Below are 20292 nucleotides of genomic sequence, written 5' to 3'. Positions count from 1 at the left end.
GGGGGTGGATTGACAATTGTTCAGCTGTGAGTACATTCTGGGTTTTCCCATAGTGGTCTTATGCAATGTGAGTTTTAAGGTACATTTTTTTTAAATGTATGTACCATGGAGACTGTTCAATGCAAATTGTGGTCTGATGTGCAAAAATTGGAGTCAAAGGAACAAAGAAATAAAGGGGGCAATTTTGAGTGTGCAAAGAACCAAGGAGGGAGACACTTCTTATGGGGGAAAAAGATGAAATTATTGAAGGCCTTTATCAGGACCACATTATGAAAATATTAACCCTTTGGGCTAGATAGTATTTATGTCAGATGGGCCACTTGACCAAGTGAAATTATATTTGTATTTAGTGGTACATGTATGGCAACAAAACTAGAAACTCTTGCATGCATGAAACTTTTTGGTGAATTTCACAAGTGCTTGAGACCCATAAATGTATTTTGATTAAAAAAATCTTTTTAATCACAACATAGAACATACATGAACATTAACATTTAGCAATTAACAGTCCCTAATAGTTCATGAAAGTTTCAACAGAAATTAATTAATTAAGAACCATTGGGAATGGGATATTCTTATAATATTTTGTGCATCTTTTTGTTGTTTTAGCCAGTAGAACATGACAGGCTTTAACATGCACTTTGTTACTAGTAATCATTATAGGTTAAATATCTTTACTAGGATGTTTTTAAATATTTGATGTTACACTGTCAATTAGATGCATAAACCAGCAGGACAGTTCCACCATCCATGACTCAAATCATTGCCAATTTCACAAATACTTGTTAATTAATCCATTGAGCCATAAAAGTGATTATTGTGTACATGTTAACTTCATATACTGTGGAATCTACCGATGGCCACTGTATGAGCCAATTCCTACATTTAACAGCATGCTTTTCTATATGTAGAGTATTAAAGATACTGAATAGTAAAATATAATGTTTAGCACCTGCCTGCCCCCCCCCCCCCCTCCCGTACAGATGTTTGAAACAAGGTATATCAGTTGTGTATAATGTCATTTGAAATGTAAGACTACATAAAATATCATTGATCATATTACATTGTGTAACTACTTACTGCTACAATGTATATTATAGCAGTACATGTACCATATATGATATATGCTGTACATACCATGTACATGTAGATCTTGTTTCATTCCCCTAATCACATAGATTAGCCATTACATGTATATATTGAGGTTGATTGTAGGGTGTATTTAGTACTCTGATATTGATCTGCCAATTTGATACATGTAGCATAATCCTGGTTATTTGAGTCTGGAACTTCTCTCTGCTTCCTCTGCTCTTGTATCTTTTCATAATGACATTTTTCTGAATCTTTAGTTTTCATGCAGTGTTTCATGAGGTTCCCCCTCCCCTTCACAAAGTATTTTCATCAGATATTTGTTCTGTGTAACTAATTTTAGATATTACATAGAAGTGACATTAGTATTACTATCAAATTCTTTTTATGGTTTATCAAATCACCAAATGCTTGTTTTGATAAAGATAATAGTAATGACAATAATAATAATAATAAAAGTTAACATTTATACATAGCTTTACATGAAATATATAAATTTTAAATAAAAACTTAAACAATGAATATAGTAAAGGAAGATAGAAATTCTAAGCATTTTACATGGAATAAACAACTTGTTGGTGTATTCATAACTACATTGTTTGATGTGTGTGTCAGTGTGTCTCCCTTTCTCCTTCCATCTATCCATTGTGTCTCTTAGTTTCTTGTTTCTTTTTCCCTTTCTAGTCTCTCACACTCTTTGATAATCTCCCTCCTCTCTCTCTCTCTCTCTCTGTCTGTCTGTCTCTCTCTCTCTCTCTCTCTCTCTCTCTTTTGTTTGTAAATCTTTTTTTCTGATGTATTGTACTCTTAAAGCTTAAATGTTGTCTGTATGGTTTCATAATTCGCCTTTCAAATTTTAAGCCTGTGGAATTAGATTATAATCCATGATCACAAGCTATATTGGTATCAAATTATTGGAAGGTTAGAGCTCCAGATTGGTTAAATTGACATCGAGTGTCCTTACCATAGCACACTGTTCACTAAATCAAATTAGATTTATCTACAGACGTAATATTTCCAATACCAGCTGCCAGTGAACAGACACTGCTCTGAACTCATGTAGATGTTATTTTGTCACTCTGAGTGTTGCGCATTGCTTTAAATATCTCATGCATTGCCTTCCAGGTCGACGCCTTCTAGACTGGCTCTGTTCCTCCTGCTCCTCCTGCTCCTCTTTGCCTTGCTCACCTCCATACCAGGAAGATGGGGGTTTGATGAGTCCATCCTCCATCTCGGAAGCCCAGTCTGCTGCCTACATGCTCTGCACCAATCTCCTAGATATCGGTATCCTACAACCCCTTGAGAGCGCCTCGGGGACAGACGTCTTTAAGGTAGGAGATTGATTAATAGTTGGCAACTTTTTAATTACATGTACATTTGCTGGTTATAGGTAGCCTGTAACTTCAGGGAGTACCTCAAGGTCAAAGGCATAATCTTTAGTTTATATGCGGGAGAATCAGTAGTGGTAATAATGAAGTACAAAAGTTTAGCTCCATGTTATAGGTATCCTCTACTCAACTGAAGTAATCTACAATAAGGGACATCTTTCTTCAAGCTAAAAGAATCATAGTGGGTAACCTTTGATATCTCCTAGTTATACATGTAGGTATCCTTCCTGGTTATAGTTATGGTTTTAGGGTGTGCCTCACTCCCTTAAAGACAAAGATATTCAAAGTAGGCATATTTTCAGTGGTTTCTGGTTATGGTATTTCTAAACATCCTAGGGGGAAAAATTGAGCTGTTCAATCTTTACATAGACTTGTAAATAACTGATATACATGTACATGTCTAGGTAAAGATTCAAAAACTCACAACTTGACTCTCAAAAGATTTTACAAGTAAAGAACCGTAGAGACAGCTATTTAATTTAGAGTCGTTAGTTCACTGACAGTAATTGTTTGTAAATGTTTAAGTTACAAGCACAGAATGGCAAGTACATGTATAATGATATTTAATGCCCATTACACTCTCACTATGTCTGCTGAAGTATTCAATTAAACATGGTATATGAGAAGAGCTTTTTCCTGTAACTAGAATACTAGAGGCTTTATTACTGCTGTCAAATTCATAAATTGTTCTCATATTTAATTTCTAAAATTCACCTACATTGCTATGGAAACTGGGCAAGCCACAGCATCTGAATGCAAGCCATGACAGCTGGGGGTATTTTTCATGTTGCGAATCCTTTGGTTATTTCCCTATCCAATAAAATTATCACATTGCATCAATTCATTCCCGTTAGATTACTTAAATGGCAACTGTTGCTAAGAAGGGTCGAGGAGATTAATCAAAGTCCACACATGTGCTCATATATCATCCATGCAGGTTTCTTTTTTCAATTTACAAATATGATATAAATGTGGCTATTATAGTAAAACTTTCTTTTTGAAACAGAAATTACCCAGCATTGTGAAGTTTGTTTCCATGCTCTGCTGTTATTATCAGGGCACTCACATTTTGTGGATATCATTAATCTGTTATTACTTCTTAAATGGATCTGGATAACTGGACAAGATGTTTTTTACATATTTAATAGGATAATATTTGAATGAGAAGGTGTATGAATATGTATGAGGGAAGTCCATCCATCCAAATGGTAAGGTTGGGTTACAGAAGCTTATCTTGATGAATTTTCATTACACACACAAACAGGCTTATGTTCTCTCAAGCACATACATTTTGCAAAGAAATTTCATTTGAAATATTTTGTTCAGGACTGAAATATGAAATCTGTAGAACTGATGTAAGGGCATAGTTTCATTCGCCCTTCTCTCTCTTGTTCCCTCTTATTCCCTCCTTCTCCGCCTCCTCCTTTTATCTCTAGTTGGACTCCATGTACTGTTGGAGGCATGAGAACCAGCCCTCCTCTTCGTCTTCTCTCTCCAGTGGTTCGGTAGCTACATCTCCTGGCAAACTCACTCCCATATGGCCCCCTCAGAAGTCACCAGAAGATGATGACAATCTTGGTGGAAAATACACAGAAGCTGGTAAGTTGAAGACATTGATTCGGGACAAAAAATCAATAATAATAATAGCCTAATAGTCCACTCCAAATTCTATTAAACCGAAATGGAAATTCTTTTTGCCCAATTGATCGTGAGCCCGGCAGCCACTGAGCAGCGCCAGATCGTGAATGTACAATGTACGATTGTGTGAATGTACATGTATATGTGAAGCTCCTTGCCCTGACTTTATGTTTTCCCTTCCCCCCCCCCCCTTATTTTTACTAGCCAGAGAGAAAAGAAAACAAATAAGATTTTGTAGCATTCCCCCCCCCCCCCCACTCTCTTCCTACCTTTTATATTCCTTTTTCCCATCATATGAACATGCAGTCCAATTTTTTTTCCTCCTCTTCGTTTCTGTCTAACTCATTTTTTTGTTAACTTTGTATTGCCTGGGGAATAGTTACAGGGCTTTGTGGGAGTACATTGCAATGTTTGCAATAATTTGTCCCACGTTTGATGAATGTGCACATTTTTGTGAACAGCAATTAGGAAGCACCCATGCATTTATTTGTAGTATTGTATGAAATCAAGACATTCATCTACAATTATTTAATAGAATAAAGTTAAAGATAATACAAAGTATTGATCTAGGTCAAAGATTAGTGGAAATGTGATCTTCTTGATACAGGTTTATGTAAATGGTTTAGAAATATGATTGATTTATTTTACCAGGAAGCCTTGTGAGGCAGAAGCAGACATACAAAGTCTGGGCTATTTAATTGTCTGTCCTGTGGGAAAATTCAGTTTTTCCTCTTTTAATATTTTGTTATTTGTAGGGAATTCCCAGCTCTGTAAATATGGATAGTTCCTTGTGAATTGTCTGTTCTTTTACCTACTGTACATTCACCTCCATTTATTAGATAGTAATTATAAAGCTAACTGATACCAATGAAAGCTACATAAACAATACCCAGTTAATAACTACAAAAGAAAGAAACTTTTTACGTAATTTATTCACACAATGAAGTGTATGCAACCAAAGCAGAACATAATGGGGTCATATTTTATCTTCAGAGGTGTATACAAAAATGTAAGAAAATTATGGAAATCCAGAGTTTGTCCCTTTTGACTTTAACCAATGCTGTACATTTCCTTTAACTTCAAACATTTTGCATGTTTTATTGCAAGATTCAAGATGATAAATTTGTTTACTTGCACTGAACAAACTTTATCAGAGCACTGCATCTCTGCAAGATCATAATTTACCTGATTATCATGGATAATCAAGTTTGAAGCCTTTCATATAAAAAAAAACAGCTTGAATCAGTGTGTGATGTCAGTTGATGAAACCATAGATCTACAATGAAACCTTATAAATGTAGATGAAGCCACAAGCTAAATAGACTGAATGATTGGCTTTGTACTGAGCCATGAAGTTCATTTGGTTATTGGTTGTCTGTCAAGGCTTTGTGTTCACAACACAAGTGATCCTTCTCTCAGACAGATATTTTTTAAAGAATTTTCATGGGAATGCACTATTGCACTGCCAAATCAACCTACATTTTGTTGGTTGTAGCTGAGCATTCAAGCTTATTTGAAAGATTTGAATGAGAGGAAGTAATTGTGGCTGATGTAAATAATTATTTCTTTGTTAATTCAATCCAAAAGGAAGTCATTAGGGGTGATTTTAAACATGATGTTTGTGTATATATATATATATATATATATGAAAACAAACAGTGTGGAAGTAAGTTGATATAATGTCACTTCTGGAAGACTACCGGTACTGCTCTTTCTGTAATTTGTTCAATATTCATGTATTGTAGGATATTGGACTAGAATGAAAGCGTTGGGGGGGGGGGGTTCAGTAATGAAATATTCAAAAATTTTATTACAAACAGTTCCTTGTTTTCTTGTTATTTTAATCAGAAAAGATACACATCAAACATTTCATCTTGTAATTATGATGAAAATACAATTTGATGATTTTTCTAATGAGGATATGCTATATCAAGCATGTTAGTGGGCTTATTTTCAAGATGCCAATTAGATATTAAATTTGGACTATATTCAACCAGTCAGAAAATATGCCATTGTGATATACAATGCGTAGACAGCCACACCAGTAGACTGTATAGTATTTCTTTTTTTAGTGTTAAACAAATAGCAATTCATTTCTCAAATAATAGAGCTACGAGCATCCTTTAGCAATGTGGTCATGACTTGCATTGGTACAAGTAAAGGTGTCCTTAATGGTTTTCCAAGTGTAAAAAATAGAGAGACAATATTTAGTTCTTGTATACATGGCCTCTGGTTCATCCTTTGTCCCTCCCACTAGTCAAATTTCTGTTGATTATTCATCCGTTGTGTGTCTCTGGGAACACAAACCTCGCTTGAACCTCACAAATAATGGATATTTGTGGGTGAGTCATGCTCTATATTTCTTTCCTTTTCGTCTCATTTTGATATTATAAGCAGACCAATAAGTTGATGCATGAAAAATCATTATCCTAAGCTCTTGGTGCTATGATGCTTCGTGACTAAGAGAGAATAATATTTGAATGCTAGTAATAAAGATAAAAAATGACATCCCATGTACATTAAGTCAGCCAGTTATAACTGCAAAATTGAGGCACTATGTGTGATAACTCTCCCTCCCGCTTCTTTCTCTCTCTCTCTCTCTCACCCTTTCTCTATCTCTCCCATGTCTGTCTGTCTCTCTCTCCCTCTCCCTCTCTCTATCTCTCCCTTTCTCTATCTCTCCCTTTCTACGTGTTTCTCTCTCTCTCTCTCTCTCACTCTTCCCACCTCTCTCCTTCTTCCTCCCCCTCCCCCTTTCTCCCTACATGTTTGTCTCCCTCACTCCCTACCTCTTTCTTCCCCTTTCAATTTCTTTACATGCCTCCCATCATTATATCAACTCCAAATAATTGCATGTATTCAAATTACAATGTATTTCATGAACATGATGCAGACATATGTTTGTATGTCTACGCGAGGCTCTGCAAAGTGTAATTATCAGTTTTTTAATCCATTGACTATTTTAAGACGAGATCTTCATTAAATTGTGTTTGTCCAGGTCCTCTATAACATGTGCATTTTCCCTTGAATTCTGCTATTCTAGTTCTTGCTTTTGAAATACTTGGTCAGATTAGCAATTAAGTTTCATGGTTTTGTCACAAATTCACAGGTAGACTTTCAGAATCTACAATAAAACATAATCCTACGTTATTAGGCTATCCCTGTCCAAGCTAGCTGAACCAAGCGCATGCATAGATCTCTTCTTCTTTTTCTTTCTTCTCAGTAATAGCATAGCAAGATTTGCTAGTCATAATTTTCTTCAAGGCTCTTCACACCTCATAGAATAGTTACATGTAAATACACATGCACATGCCAATCAACATTTCACTTCTGTAACTGTAGGTGCCGCCCGTTTTTAAAATAAATTCAATATTTTAAAAGCAATGATGCTTTGCAATACCTGGACCAATGGTGATTGTAATTTGCATTCTCTTTATATGTGAATGGCATGGCTATATAGTTGTAAAAGGTGTACACTTCTTGTGTAATTGAAATTATGATTGACAAGGTTTTTATTCATTTAATTTTGTATTATTAGTTATTATTGAAAAGAAATTGTCTTGGATCGAGAGCTAAAATGGCAGTTACTCAGTGTTAAATGATGCGAGTTTACAGTCTACTGGCTCATTGCAAGTTAAATTTCTTTGATGTCTATACCATCTTCTTGGCTGTTCCTCAATTCTGAAGTCCCATGCATTGATGAAACCAGCCCACTAATTCACATCACTCTCCCCTGGGCCATGTGGGAGTTAGTATTGTCAGTTTCATGTCCCGTACATTCCAAGAGAACCTACAGACTGTAGAGCAACAATAAGATCTTAACTTAGAGCCAATGTGCAAATAGGAAAGGTAGAAGGTAACATCTCTACTCTAAAGATCTATGCTCTATGCCAGGTTAAAGTGCATGTAAATGTAGCTAATAGGGAATAATTGAGCACAAAGATTGAAGATTGATACTTGAGAGACCTGTCTTCCTGATATTTGACTAGGCCCACTTAAAGTCCCGGGGGTGTTTCACAAAGACTAAGATGGAACTTTAAGTTGGACTTATGGCAGGCCATTCATGCCACTGTTTGCTCTCACCATTTACTGGCATTGGTCTCTCAAGGGACGTAGAAATCATGGTCACAAATCTACAGAATTAACTTTTTGATAATTCATTATTGAAGGAAAAAATATGATCTAAACATCATGATGGTGAGAGCAAACAGTGGCCTACATAGCCTACCATAGTTCAGTCCAACTTAAAGTCGATCTTAGTCTTTGTGAAACACCCCCCTATTAGGGTAAATCTGTGTTTAGTGATGAAAGGTTTGCATTTGTGTCATAGATGATGGATTCATATTTGTAAGCTTATATTTCGGGTCACCTCATATTCAACCATTCACCCTTTTACTAATTTAATCATTAAATCATTTTGTATTGAAAGAAAGGTGTGTTCTCTAAGAAAAGTATACAGAAATTAATATTCAAGGCACACAAAACTTGCATAGAATTTTTTTTTTAATTGAATAGAATACGTTAATAAAATCTTTAAAGTAATGCTCATAAAATTGACTAATATCTTAAAAGTTTAGTTAAATGCTGATATGACATGGATTTCTACCTTATTTCATTGATTTAAAAACAAATTGAAATACCTACATACAGATTATAGAAATACAATCACCATGACATTGATGTATTTCAGCAACACTTGACGTATCCCAGATGTATGATTGATACATGTGTACAATGTAGGTAGTTGGCAAACAACAGACCCAACCTATTGTAGTGTACGTAGGATCAGTAATGATCACCTATACTCATCGCATAGCTTATTATATAAAGAAGCCTGAAGCAAACATTCCTACGCTCATCATAACCCGATCAAATTGACACAGCTACACCCCCAAACAAGCTGTAACCTTTACAGTTCTTATCCTACCAGGCATTCCAACATGGTTCTAGGCTAGGATTGCCTGTCAATATTGACAAAATATTCATTGTTAAAGGGTTATGTCAAAAGGAAAGGGACTTGCAGCAAAGATATATGATTTTAAAAGAATTTATTGATTTTGTTTCTGCTCTTTGTTAATCCAAAAGGAAGCCTTTCCCCTTCAGGTTTTATGTACATGTACATACTCAAAATTTGTGTGAAGAGTGTACTAGATCTTAAATGTAGTTTGATTTTTCATTTTTGTGGAGAATTATTAGGTAAATGCGAAGTGTTCTGGTTTGACACACCAAATATATCATTTGGATTAATAGCATAGATACGTATAGTCTTTAAAGAGAAAATGTCATAGAGTTATCATTGAATTATTATTTTCTCTCCTTTTTTTTTGCACTCCAGAATCAATTGATAAGGCAAAGTCATGTGATTTTATTTGTTTAAGGAAAAAATATAGAGGTATTTAGTTTATTCTAGTTTTGCTGGTACGGTTGAAATGAAACGTAAGTTATATATCACACCACAACACAACCCATCAGTCAGTACAAGTCAATTGACTTGGTGGTCAATTTCATACACTTTCCAATTTAACCCATACATATATGAATTAGACGGAAAGCTCTCTCTATCCCATATACTTATGATGGGATCAATATGAAAATTCAATTTCAGCTAGGGCTCCGGCCATCATGGCTAATTTAAACCCAGAATTCCCAGGATGGCAGTGAAGGGTGAGAGATTCCCGCGGCTCATTTGAAGAGGATGATTACTTGTTCTGGTTTGATTGGGCTATTCTTTCTCTAATGAGGGTTAATCCTGAATTGTGTTTCAGTGTAGGTTGCATTTTCCAATCACTGATCCAAACATAGAAAGATGATTTTCTGTATAATGAGTCATCCATTGATTTAAAAAAATTCCATTCCAAACATTTTGTCTATTCTCTCATGTAATTCAAGTACTCAACTAGTCTTTTTCTCTCCAAACATTGAGATTATATACTGAGAGATGCAGTCTCTATGATCTATAGATTATATCCTCCAAATAGTTTTTTGTTTTTCTTAAGCTCAAGTGTTTCAGGTACAGGTGTAGGTAAAAATTGAGATGATTTAATGAGAGATGCATTCCTTCATCGGTAGGTCCATGAAGTTTGTTCTCTAAAGAGATTACTTTGTTTAAAGGTAAAGACCAGTATTGGAAACGCCCCAATTTCAAAAAATGAAATGGAAGCTCTCATTACCAATCATGTGAAAGAATATGTTTTGACTAATACATGATGATAAAAAATTTGCCGGGAAACCGCCTACTAATTCATACATGTATATTTGGTAAATTTGTTTCTCTCATTGTCTGTGAGCTATAGGGTAGTCCCATATACATCTTTCTGTGTATAGTGCTTGTAACTTTACGAAGAATGGGCCAAGTTTCTTATCATTTTGATGATTCCAGAACCTTGCAGATGCTAGATGCTAGATGCTAGATGATCAACCTTTTCTGATCGATTCCACAACGTTTCTTTCACAATGCAATCGCGTGACCATAACTGGCCTTTACCTTTAATAGAGATGCACCCTCACTCCATCTATTCAGTCTTTTCTCTCTAGCTTGAGTATGTCAGATAGTCTTATTTTCCAAACATGGATATTATGAGTGAAGGGAGAGATGCGCATGCAGCCTTCCCAGCTTCATTTCATAGAATACGTCTGTTCTCCTTAGGCTAGGTGTTCAGATATATTTCTTTCCAAACAAAGACATGAGTTTATTGGAGATATAATCATTTATGAATTCTTCATTTAGTGAATTTAATCTGATATCAATAGCTGAAGTGTTCTTGGTGGTCATATAGTTTTATATAAACATTGAGATGACTTATTGGAAGATGCAGTCATCCATGGCTTCTTTATTCCAGGAAGTTTGCTCTGTAAATATGCTGCAGACAGGTTATATTGACTGAGCAAAACAGAGTCAAGGTTAAATCAATGACTTTATGCACATGAATGTTGTACTGACAATAGGCATATTGATTTGTTGTATGTGCACACCTCTATGTTCCTGAATGCACTGTGTACCGGTGAGGTCTGATCAAGAAAGATCAATGTTACAGAATCCACGTCTGTGTAAATAAAGCTAGAAATATGACTGGTTTTATTGACAGAAAAAAATACAGACGGGTGAACATAAATCAATGAATTATGCTCATGAATATTGTCGTCACAACTGGCGTATTGATTCATTGTATTTGTATAGGTTATTGGTGAGCTAGGGCTGATCAATCAAGTCAGATGAACTAGGACATGAAGATTATAATGTCACAGTGGTCTTTGTATGATTTTATTTGACAGACATAGGGTGCATCTATCATCCCTTTTCAGGCCTAGAATCAGCGTTTTCAAACGTGTTTCAGGCAAATTTGCATGGTGATAAACGCAAACCTGTTTTCAAACGTCTTTAAATATGGGTTTATTGAACCGCCGAAAAAAGTGCGTTTTGAATGTGAGAATGAGCCAGAATCACGTTTCTGAGAGATGATAAACACAAAGCTGTTTTGAAATACACATACATATTGGACCTTCCCAGGCTAATTTCCTTTTCAAATAAACAGTGTGCGCCATGTGCTGTGCCCTAGTTGACCTCCGAACAACTGTCTGCTTCCCGGGTCAAACGGCAGTTGCGCAGAGACAAGGCCTTTATTTTGACTCGTGACGAGTTGATAAAAGTGACATCCCGTAAATCACGTTCGGATAGTGGGATTCAATATGTATGGATAGAAACGCTGTTTCTGAGTGGCAAAAGATGATAAACGCACCCATACAGAGACGGGGATACATATCGATACTACCCTCATTGATTCGTTAAACTGGAATTTATTGTGTATTCCTTAGTCACATCGCCAAACTGATTCCAAACTGACCAAATCATGGTCATTCGGTGAAATGTAATTTTTTTTCTCAGTCTTTTTTTTGGTCAGGTGTCCCCATGTCCCATTGGTATGGCTGGAGTATTAATAATAGTGACGTCCGATCAAGGAATTTAAATGAACTAAGACGTATAGTGTGTGTGATAACCACTTATGTTAGGAGATATATATATATATATAGATATCTATTTCTACTGATGCATGTAGGTAGATTTAACTACATGTACCGGTATATCTGAATAATTAAATTATGTATGTACACTGAACATAGTGCTAATTAAGTGATATCCTCTTTCAAATCCATTTGAATGCTGAGACTGTAATGCAGTTGACTGCCATTTATTGATAATTCACTGAGTTGCTATCGATTGGAGCGAGGTTGCACTTTCCCAACAGCTCCAGCAAATGGCAACCACTGCCTGAATTAGCCACTCTAATTTCCTGCATATACAATTATGAGGCTGTCTTACTGATCAACTGTGGGACCATATATAGATGCATGCACCAGCAGATGGTTGCGAGGCAGGGATCTCAAACCTGTGAAATTATTATGTGCCGCTGACATTTCTGCACGATAGATTATGCGTAATATTAATAATAATAATAATAATGATAATTGGGATCTTGTATCATAAGGGAGATGACTTGAGCTAAAAATATAATCTAACCAAGTTTGTGTTGATTATTGAATGTATGAATAGCAGAAGTGAAATGTGGAAATACATGTAATTGATATGGATGAAATATTTAATTTAATCAACAGAAGAAATGTGATGGTAAGGCAGATGGTTTTAGAATTGAATTCTGAAAAGTGGCATTTGACGAAGGATTTCTGCAAATTAAATGTTTAATAATATTTTCCTGTGGGGTTTAGGGAGGAGGTTTGAAATATAGGGTTAAATCAACGTTTTAAGAAGAATTTATGAGTGTGTGTGAGAGAGAGAGTGTGTTGCCTACTGTATTAGAACACAAGACATCAATCTTGTTTACCATCATACTGGTAATATTGTCTGTTCAAACTAAGTCTGAAGGGTGTTCACTTTGTATAACTTTTAAGTTAAAGCCCTTCTGACCCCAATCAGACGATGCATAGGTGATTCTTATTTAACCTTACATGGAGAGAAAGAACCATAATAATATGTACTTGACTTCTTTCATAAGATGCAATAGAGGTGAGAAAATAGAAAAGAACCAAAAATGCTGCAAATTTCTTAGCCAGAAAAATTACATAATTTTATAACAAGTTCAAGTAGTCTCTAGTATATTTTATGAATCCCTTCATTGCAAGTAAAAGCTGTTTTTCAGAATTAAGGAGGATGCTAGCAAAAGCAATTTATTTCTCCACTTATTATTACCGGTAGATGTTTTTACAAGTGTGAAAGTTTTTCATTTGTTAGCAGGACAAGATTAAATCTGAATAAAAACTAACTGAAAGCAATTATTCATAGTTGACATTCCTTGATTTGTGACCTCCAATTCCCTAGGAAATGTTCTCCTGTTTCAGATACTCAGTACCTCCTTGATATTCAACCTACATGTATCAGTTCTTATAACAGATTGTAAAACTTAAAACCTGCGAACTCCCACAAAGTGTCAATTGGTGTTTTGTCAGGAATCCATGTTAGGATCACTCACATACTATCGATTCCAACCACTGACCCGCTAAATACATTTGATCCCTCAACAAAGTAAACAGTATCTTCTGAATCTGATGACAAATTGTTCTAGATACCAGTAGTCCATTTAGGTGAATATCTTGTGAGTCTAGCCTCTGTGCAGTAATATTGCTGGAAATATGGACCTACGTGTTGGAAAGAATAAGGGATTGGAACAGAGAGGCAAGCAGAAGCCAGACGTAGCCATTGGGGGGGGGGGGGTTGAGGAGTTGAGTGGGAATGTAGTGGGTGAGAGGTTGCCGACTATGACATGGGAGAGAGAGAGGCCGGGGGGGGGGGGTATTTAAAGTAAAGAGGAAACAAGAAAAGTGTGAAATAGAAAGAAGAGAGACAAAAAGAAAGAGAATGAGAGAAAAAGCAAATAAAATGAGCAGAGAAATGGGGAAGGGGAGTGAGAAGAGTAGGGAAAGAAATAGTGGTAAAATTCATGTTCATGACATTTTTTGGGGGGGCACTTTCCCCTTTGTACCTGAGGACTATTACTTTAGGCAATGAGGAGAGAAGAGGAGAGGAGAGGGAAGGGGAGGAGGAAAAAAAAGGATGTTTATCGATGGAGATTTTTGAGACATTGCGGAGGTGGTTGTGGAGTCATAGAGACCTGAAGGTTAGGGTAGTTGACTTGTGTTTCATGTTCCTGTAGATTCAGAATTCTTTCCTTATTTTTCTCCATTTTCACAGAGCATCAGCAGTTGATCATGGGTCTGAAACGAGAGCATAAGGAAGCTTTGGAGAGTCTGAACGTAAGTCAAATTCGAGTCTCTTTCTTATATTTAAAAAGAATAGTGTGTTCTCCTGTATTAAGCAAACTTCTAAATTTGGAACACCCTCATTTTATCTCTTTGTTAGGAGCCTTTCACATTTTTCAATTCAAGGGGATTATATCATATTTGAATTGACTGCATTGCAAGCATTATATTTTGAATACTACAGGAATGTTGGTTTCCCAGTTGTCTTTCTTATATATTCTCCTCTCTTTTGGGCCTCCCTCTTTCTTTGTACAACGAATAAGCAATCTCATACTATTGTGGTTATCAATTTATATCAGCTACATGTAAGTTAGCCTTGTAAGACTGATTGGTGATTTCGGAGCGGTTTATTATCAACAATAGATACATTGCATATGACAAGATTTCACCTTTATTGAATTACATATTTTCAGTAAGATGTAATTGCAGAGGAATGTCTTCAAATTTGCCAAACAATGATGATCGTTCTCCTATTAAGTTTCAGACCTTTTTTCCCTTCATCATTCTTTTCATATCTTGTGAATTTATATGTTTACTAAGAGTATCTTGGTCCCTCTTTCTATGCATGAGCAAATATAATAATATTTTAAACTATGTCATTATTGGCTTGGATTTGTAATGGCGATTGTGTTGTGTGCTATTTTAAGGTCTTGATATTTCTCTTTTTCCAGACTGAACATGAAGGGTCAGTCTTTGATGTAAGAGGACAACATGCTGCCCTTGTTTGTATGCTAGAGGATCAGTTAAGTGATCTGGGAAAGAGAGTCAAGGAACTAGAAGCAGAACAATACAGATATACTAGCAAACAATGTGTGGATGTTGCCGTTGAGACTGATAGGATAGAGATCAATCGGGAACCCTTGCAGAGGCATATTGACAAGTTTGAGGAATTTGCACATGAGCAGGGGGCACAAGAGCATCCTCACAAAGCTCAGAAGCCTTCAAGACATCAAGGACAGACAGGGTCTAACCCTACATCTCCTAGTGAGCTGCATCCATCAGCACCGGCAGAGAAACCTCATGGTGCTCTGATACCACAGCCTTCTCCTCCTCCTCCTCCTCCACCTCCACCTCCATTACCAGGTGGCATGCCAAGCCCTCCACCACCTCCTCCGCCACCACCACCTCTTGCCCACTCCTCACATACAGGTATGCCCCCTCCCCCAGCACCTCCACCATTACCTGGTGCCTTAGGACATCCTGCACCACCACCACCACCACCACCACCTGCACCTCCAGGGATGCCAGGTGTACCTGGGAGGGCCATGCTTATCACCCAGAAGATTCCAACCAGGCCGATCATAGAGCCATCGGTGCCCATGAAACCACTCTACTGGAATAGAATACAGCTTCATAAACTTGCCAGTCAACGAGGAAACAATTTGTAAGCTCACCTTGGATGCTCATATTTACAGTAGTCTCAGTTAGATCATCTTACAATAGACGTCTTAATGAGATAGATCAACAAAGGATGTCCTTTAAGTGAAGTGAACATCGTATGTGGGTAGCCTTCTCCGTTACATGTGTCTATGAATAACAAAAAGGATAGTTTGGTTTAGCCAAAATCCTATAATGAAGAAAATTAATCACAATTAAATAAGGTTGTAAGATTGATTTGGTGTATGATGAATGGAAAAATATTTCATTCCAATCACAATTGTCAAGACTTTTAAGAAGCCTAATTCAGTAGCCTGGTGCATCATCTATCAATGAGGCTTGAAAAGTATTCTTGTATGAATGACTTACATTTATTATGTTGATTATTCAATTTATTTATATCAATCAATATTGTATGGATGTAATCATTAGGGAAGAAGCCGTTTGGATGGATATGAAGGAACCTGATGTCACTTCAGAAGAACTTGAGTTACTCTTCAGCAAGAAGCTCATGAAGAAAAAGAAGCCATTGTCTGATAACTACAGCAAGCCTAAAGTCAAACAGGTAAAGAAAAGCTATTGCGATAAGAAGGATTGGGGGAGGGGGGATATGGCACAGTATCCAGTAAATTGAGAAGGGTGATGACATTACTGTTGAGTTATGTAAGGAGAAATACCATAAAAGATGTTATAGTTAATTTTGTTATTTTCTAAAGAAAACTTGCATGTGCTTGTTGGTCATACATGTATGTTGCACATCAGGGCCCTGTCCAATAAAAAGTTGCAAGTTATAGATTTCAAATCATCCAATCACTCCCTCGAATTTGCCATCGCCTCTTATCTACAAAGTTGGGATATCAATCTCAAATTTATTTGCAATCTATTCTGATCAGTCACAAGTCTTTATGAGACAGCTGTTCTACAGCCCCAACAGTCCAAATGAACCTGCAGAATAGAGCTTATTTCAAGTGCTTTCTTGATAATGCACTACCTTGATCATGTCATCGATGCTTGTCCTATCTACAAATCCCCTCATGGTGATTCTGGACTTTGAGAGCTCGCTGATGAGACAATCAGTTGGCTAAATAAGGATCTTCTTATTTAGATGATGTACTCCTTGATATTCTTTGTACGAATGAACAAACTACCTTGATAAATATATTTTTTGTACCTTCAAACGCTGGGAATAAATTTTTACCAGCTCCTCTGTGTGAGGGTCACAGCAGACATGTACATGTGACATTTCAAGGGAGTGGAACATTCCACTCTGTATTATCAAATAACCCTGATTCTTGGTCTGGAAAAAGCATTGCTAACCTGCAAGTGATGACTTGGTGAAATGCAGTGTCATGAATGTGAAATAGAAAATTCCTCGGCATATCTTGTTTTACTTTGACAGATTGCCATTTTTTTTTGTAAAGCAGAGTGAATTTAAATTCAGAAGAAATTAAGCCGTAAGCCTCAAATCTAACTTACGAATATAAGTGTTGAACAATGTGTTTGGACAAAAAAAAAGCTATGTTTTTTCTTCTCAAAACAGGAACAGGTACCTTAGCAGTAAGGTTTAATTCCATGGAGGAGATTTTAGCCCCAATTCAACATTGAATCAAAGCTTTTTAAAGTCAAAATCAGTTTCCTGAGATACTATTTATAATGATTGTTCAAGAACTAGTTAGCATTGAAGGGGTAAACACCCTATCTTATATCATGTTATTCTTGACAGGTTGCAAAGTTATTGGACAGCAAGCGTTCACAGGCTGTAGGTATTTTCATGTCCAGTCTACACGTTGAGATGAGTGACATCAGACATGCTGTTCTCAACGTGGATATGTCCATCATAGACCTGGAGAATCTTCAGTCACTCTATGAAATGGTAAGACATCAAATTTGATTAGTGTTTGAAATGGTTAATATAGGAATTTTCTTCAGAGCATAAAATGTAAGTCATAATCACTCTAGCAGTGTGCATATTTGTATTTCAGTTGAACCATGTGGTAATTAATCATTTCCTAGAGATTGTGTACATATTTCAAAGATGCTACAAATCTATCTCACAGTTTTCATAATCATCATTTTAGTGATAATGTGATTTGGGGAACCAGCCAAGAGTACCTTATAGAATACATCTTGAAGGAACTGAGTGATTAATAATGATAAGATAAACTTATATATATAGCACAGCTACTATATAAATATTTTCTGTTCTGCTTTGGTGAAAAATCACCTTTGAATGCTACATGTACACACACCAATCTATTTAAAAGCTTCTGAAAGCAAGTGAGTCTTCAAGAACAAAGCTTTGAAGATGGTAACAGTATTGAGGATCATTGCATTGAAGGCATAAAAGCTTTGATCTGGTTCTAAATATGTGACCTTGTGGATTCAAGGTCATTGCTTTCTCCATTGAGAAGTTTGATTTCATTGTGGAAACCTAGAGGAAACTTTGAAGGACTTGGAAAATCAAGAAGCCTTTTGCAAATTAAAGAACCATTTTTTTAAAAATGGAAATGCATACAATTTTAATACATTTGTGAACTGATTTACAGAGAAAAATTAGTATTATTTATTTCATTATTTTTTTAATCTTTTTTGTCTTTCTTGTGCTGTATGATTTCAGAGACCTCAAGCGGATGAGATAAAGATCATCAAAGAACACACAAAGAAAGAAAGTGCCAAACCACTGGACAAACCTGAACAGTATGTATACCTTATATACCATCCTTTGCTACTGGATCGATGAGTGTCCAGAGGAGGATTATGTAAATACTGAATAGCCCTTAGTGGGCTGCAAGGGTATATCACACAAGCTGTCGAGCATATTTTAGGAGTCAGCTCGACATGTGAAATATTATCAGAGCTAGTGTAATATACCATTGTGTCATATATATTTTCTTTGATTTCAGGGTTATAAGATATTGATTTGTCCCTGTGACAGTATTTTGCAAAGCAAGTGGAGCGTATTTCAATAGTCTTAGCACATTTAAACACAAATTTGCATCTTTATAAGTTTGCACAAACAAACCATAAGACACATACCGGTATACCAAATTAACATCACACTGTCATTTGCATACTTTTAGCAAATCATGAGATAAACTGATTTTTCTTTCTTGCTGTACCCGGTAAATTCTTCATACATGTACAGATAATCATTTCCGATATCGTTTTAAAAATTTATGTAATTGTAATTTCCTTACCTAGGTTCTTGTTGGAGCTGTCTGAGATACCAGACTTTGCCAATCGAGTGTTCTGTATCACATTCCAGTCGACCTTCGAAGAGAATCTAGTGGCTGTCAAATCAAGACTTACAATTATCTGGGACATTTGTGAGGTACATACATGTATATACAATGTATATACTGTAAATGATCATCTGTATTTTGTGTGAAAGCTTTAAGGTTCTTATGACTGGCATTATATTTATTTATTTATTATTCACTTGTGTTTTGTTTATTATTTATCTATTGATTTATTAATTTCTTTATTTCTATAATGATTTTTTTTATTTATTCAGTATCGTCATACAATTCCGTACACCATTTGTGCCTTACATGCTGCACACTATTCAGAGCTTACATGATGCATTAATTTACTACTTTCATTCTTAAGTTATTTAATATTTAGATATAGCTAGATGTTCAGTAATAATATGTTGGATTTTAACTGATCATAAACATTGTATTACCTTTGGTTCTTGTTATTCATTTTATTTTAGGAGCATCAAATAGAAATTATATATCAACAAATATGTACACAGTCACATATAGATATGGTATGACAAACCATAATTGAAATGCTGTCATTTTCTCATTACATATTGCATGTGTTTATTTTGTGATCTAGCATCTACGAAATGGATCAAGTGTAAAGCAGTTTCTTGCCTTGGTGCTAGCAGTTGGAAATTACATGAATGGAGGTAAGAATACTTTTTCCTTCTAGTGAATACTACTATTAATGTACTGCTTTTACTACCACTACTACTATTTCTACAACTGCTACCACCACCACCACCACCACCACCTATTTTAGATTGCTTACAATTAGTCACTGCTTTTTTGTCTTTCCCAGTTAGAATCATGAACAGACATTTTTGGTAGTTTTTCAGTCTCATCAGCGCCTTTGATTAGGCAACTAGATATATGGTGCTTTATAAATTCCTGGATTGGATTGGATTGGATTGGATTGGATTACTACTACAGGAATACAATAATGGAGTCTGAAGAAATGATATGAATACATGCACATAGATCAGAATTAAGTCACATAGTTGTAGCTTAGATACGTTTTGATGGCTTTAGACTGATAACATTGTTGACAGTGTCATAATTCAAACATCATGGTATCTGATTGTTCTCTGGTTTGTAACTTATCCCACATTTCTCTCTCTAGTACCAGTAAAGAGGGGACTTGTTTTTCTTCTCGGCTCTAAAATATTTGAAATGCTTTGTTGGATTTCAGCTGAGCCTTAAAACCCTCAATATAAGGGACTTTATCACTTTGTATCAGACACGTCAATAAGACTGCAAAGTTT

At 35.9% G+C, this 20292-nt stretch overlaps 1 protein-coding gene across 1 annotated transcript in view; it reads left to right on the top strand.

Moving 5' to 3' along the window:
* The window catches only part of LOC579678, a 51647-nt gene that overhangs the window by 16507 nt on the left and 14848 nt on the right, over window positions 1-20292 (top strand). The window contains exons 3-11 of the mRNA XM_794958.5: window positions 2215-2420; window positions 3914-4076; window positions 14317-14378; window positions 15056-15768; window positions 16194-16326; window positions 17485-17634; window positions 18379-18458; window positions 18963-19092; window positions 19605-19677. Coding sequence (XP_800051.4) covers window positions 2215-2420; window positions 3914-4076; window positions 14317-14378; window positions 15056-15768; window positions 16194-16326; window positions 17485-17634; window positions 18379-18458; window positions 18963-19092; window positions 19605-19677 — 1710 coding nt within the window. The remainder of the gene's footprint in view (window positions 1-2214; window positions 2421-3913; window positions 4077-14316; window positions 14379-15055; window positions 15769-16193; window positions 16327-17484; window positions 17635-18378; window positions 18459-18962; window positions 19093-19604; window positions 19678-20292) is intronic.

The sequence above is a fragment of the Strongylocentrotus purpuratus genome, unplaced genomic scaffold (assembly GCF_000002235.5).
Source record: "Strongylocentrotus purpuratus isolate Spur 01 unplaced genomic scaffold, Spur_5.0 spur5_scaffold_5, whole genome shotgun sequence".
Taxonomy (NCBI): Eukaryota; Metazoa; Echinodermata; class Echinoidea; order Camarodonta; family Strongylocentrotidae; genus Strongylocentrotus; species Strongylocentrotus purpuratus.
The sequence above is the reverse complement of the archived record's forward strand: the minus strand, read 5'-3'. Positions and strand labels throughout refer to the sequence as shown.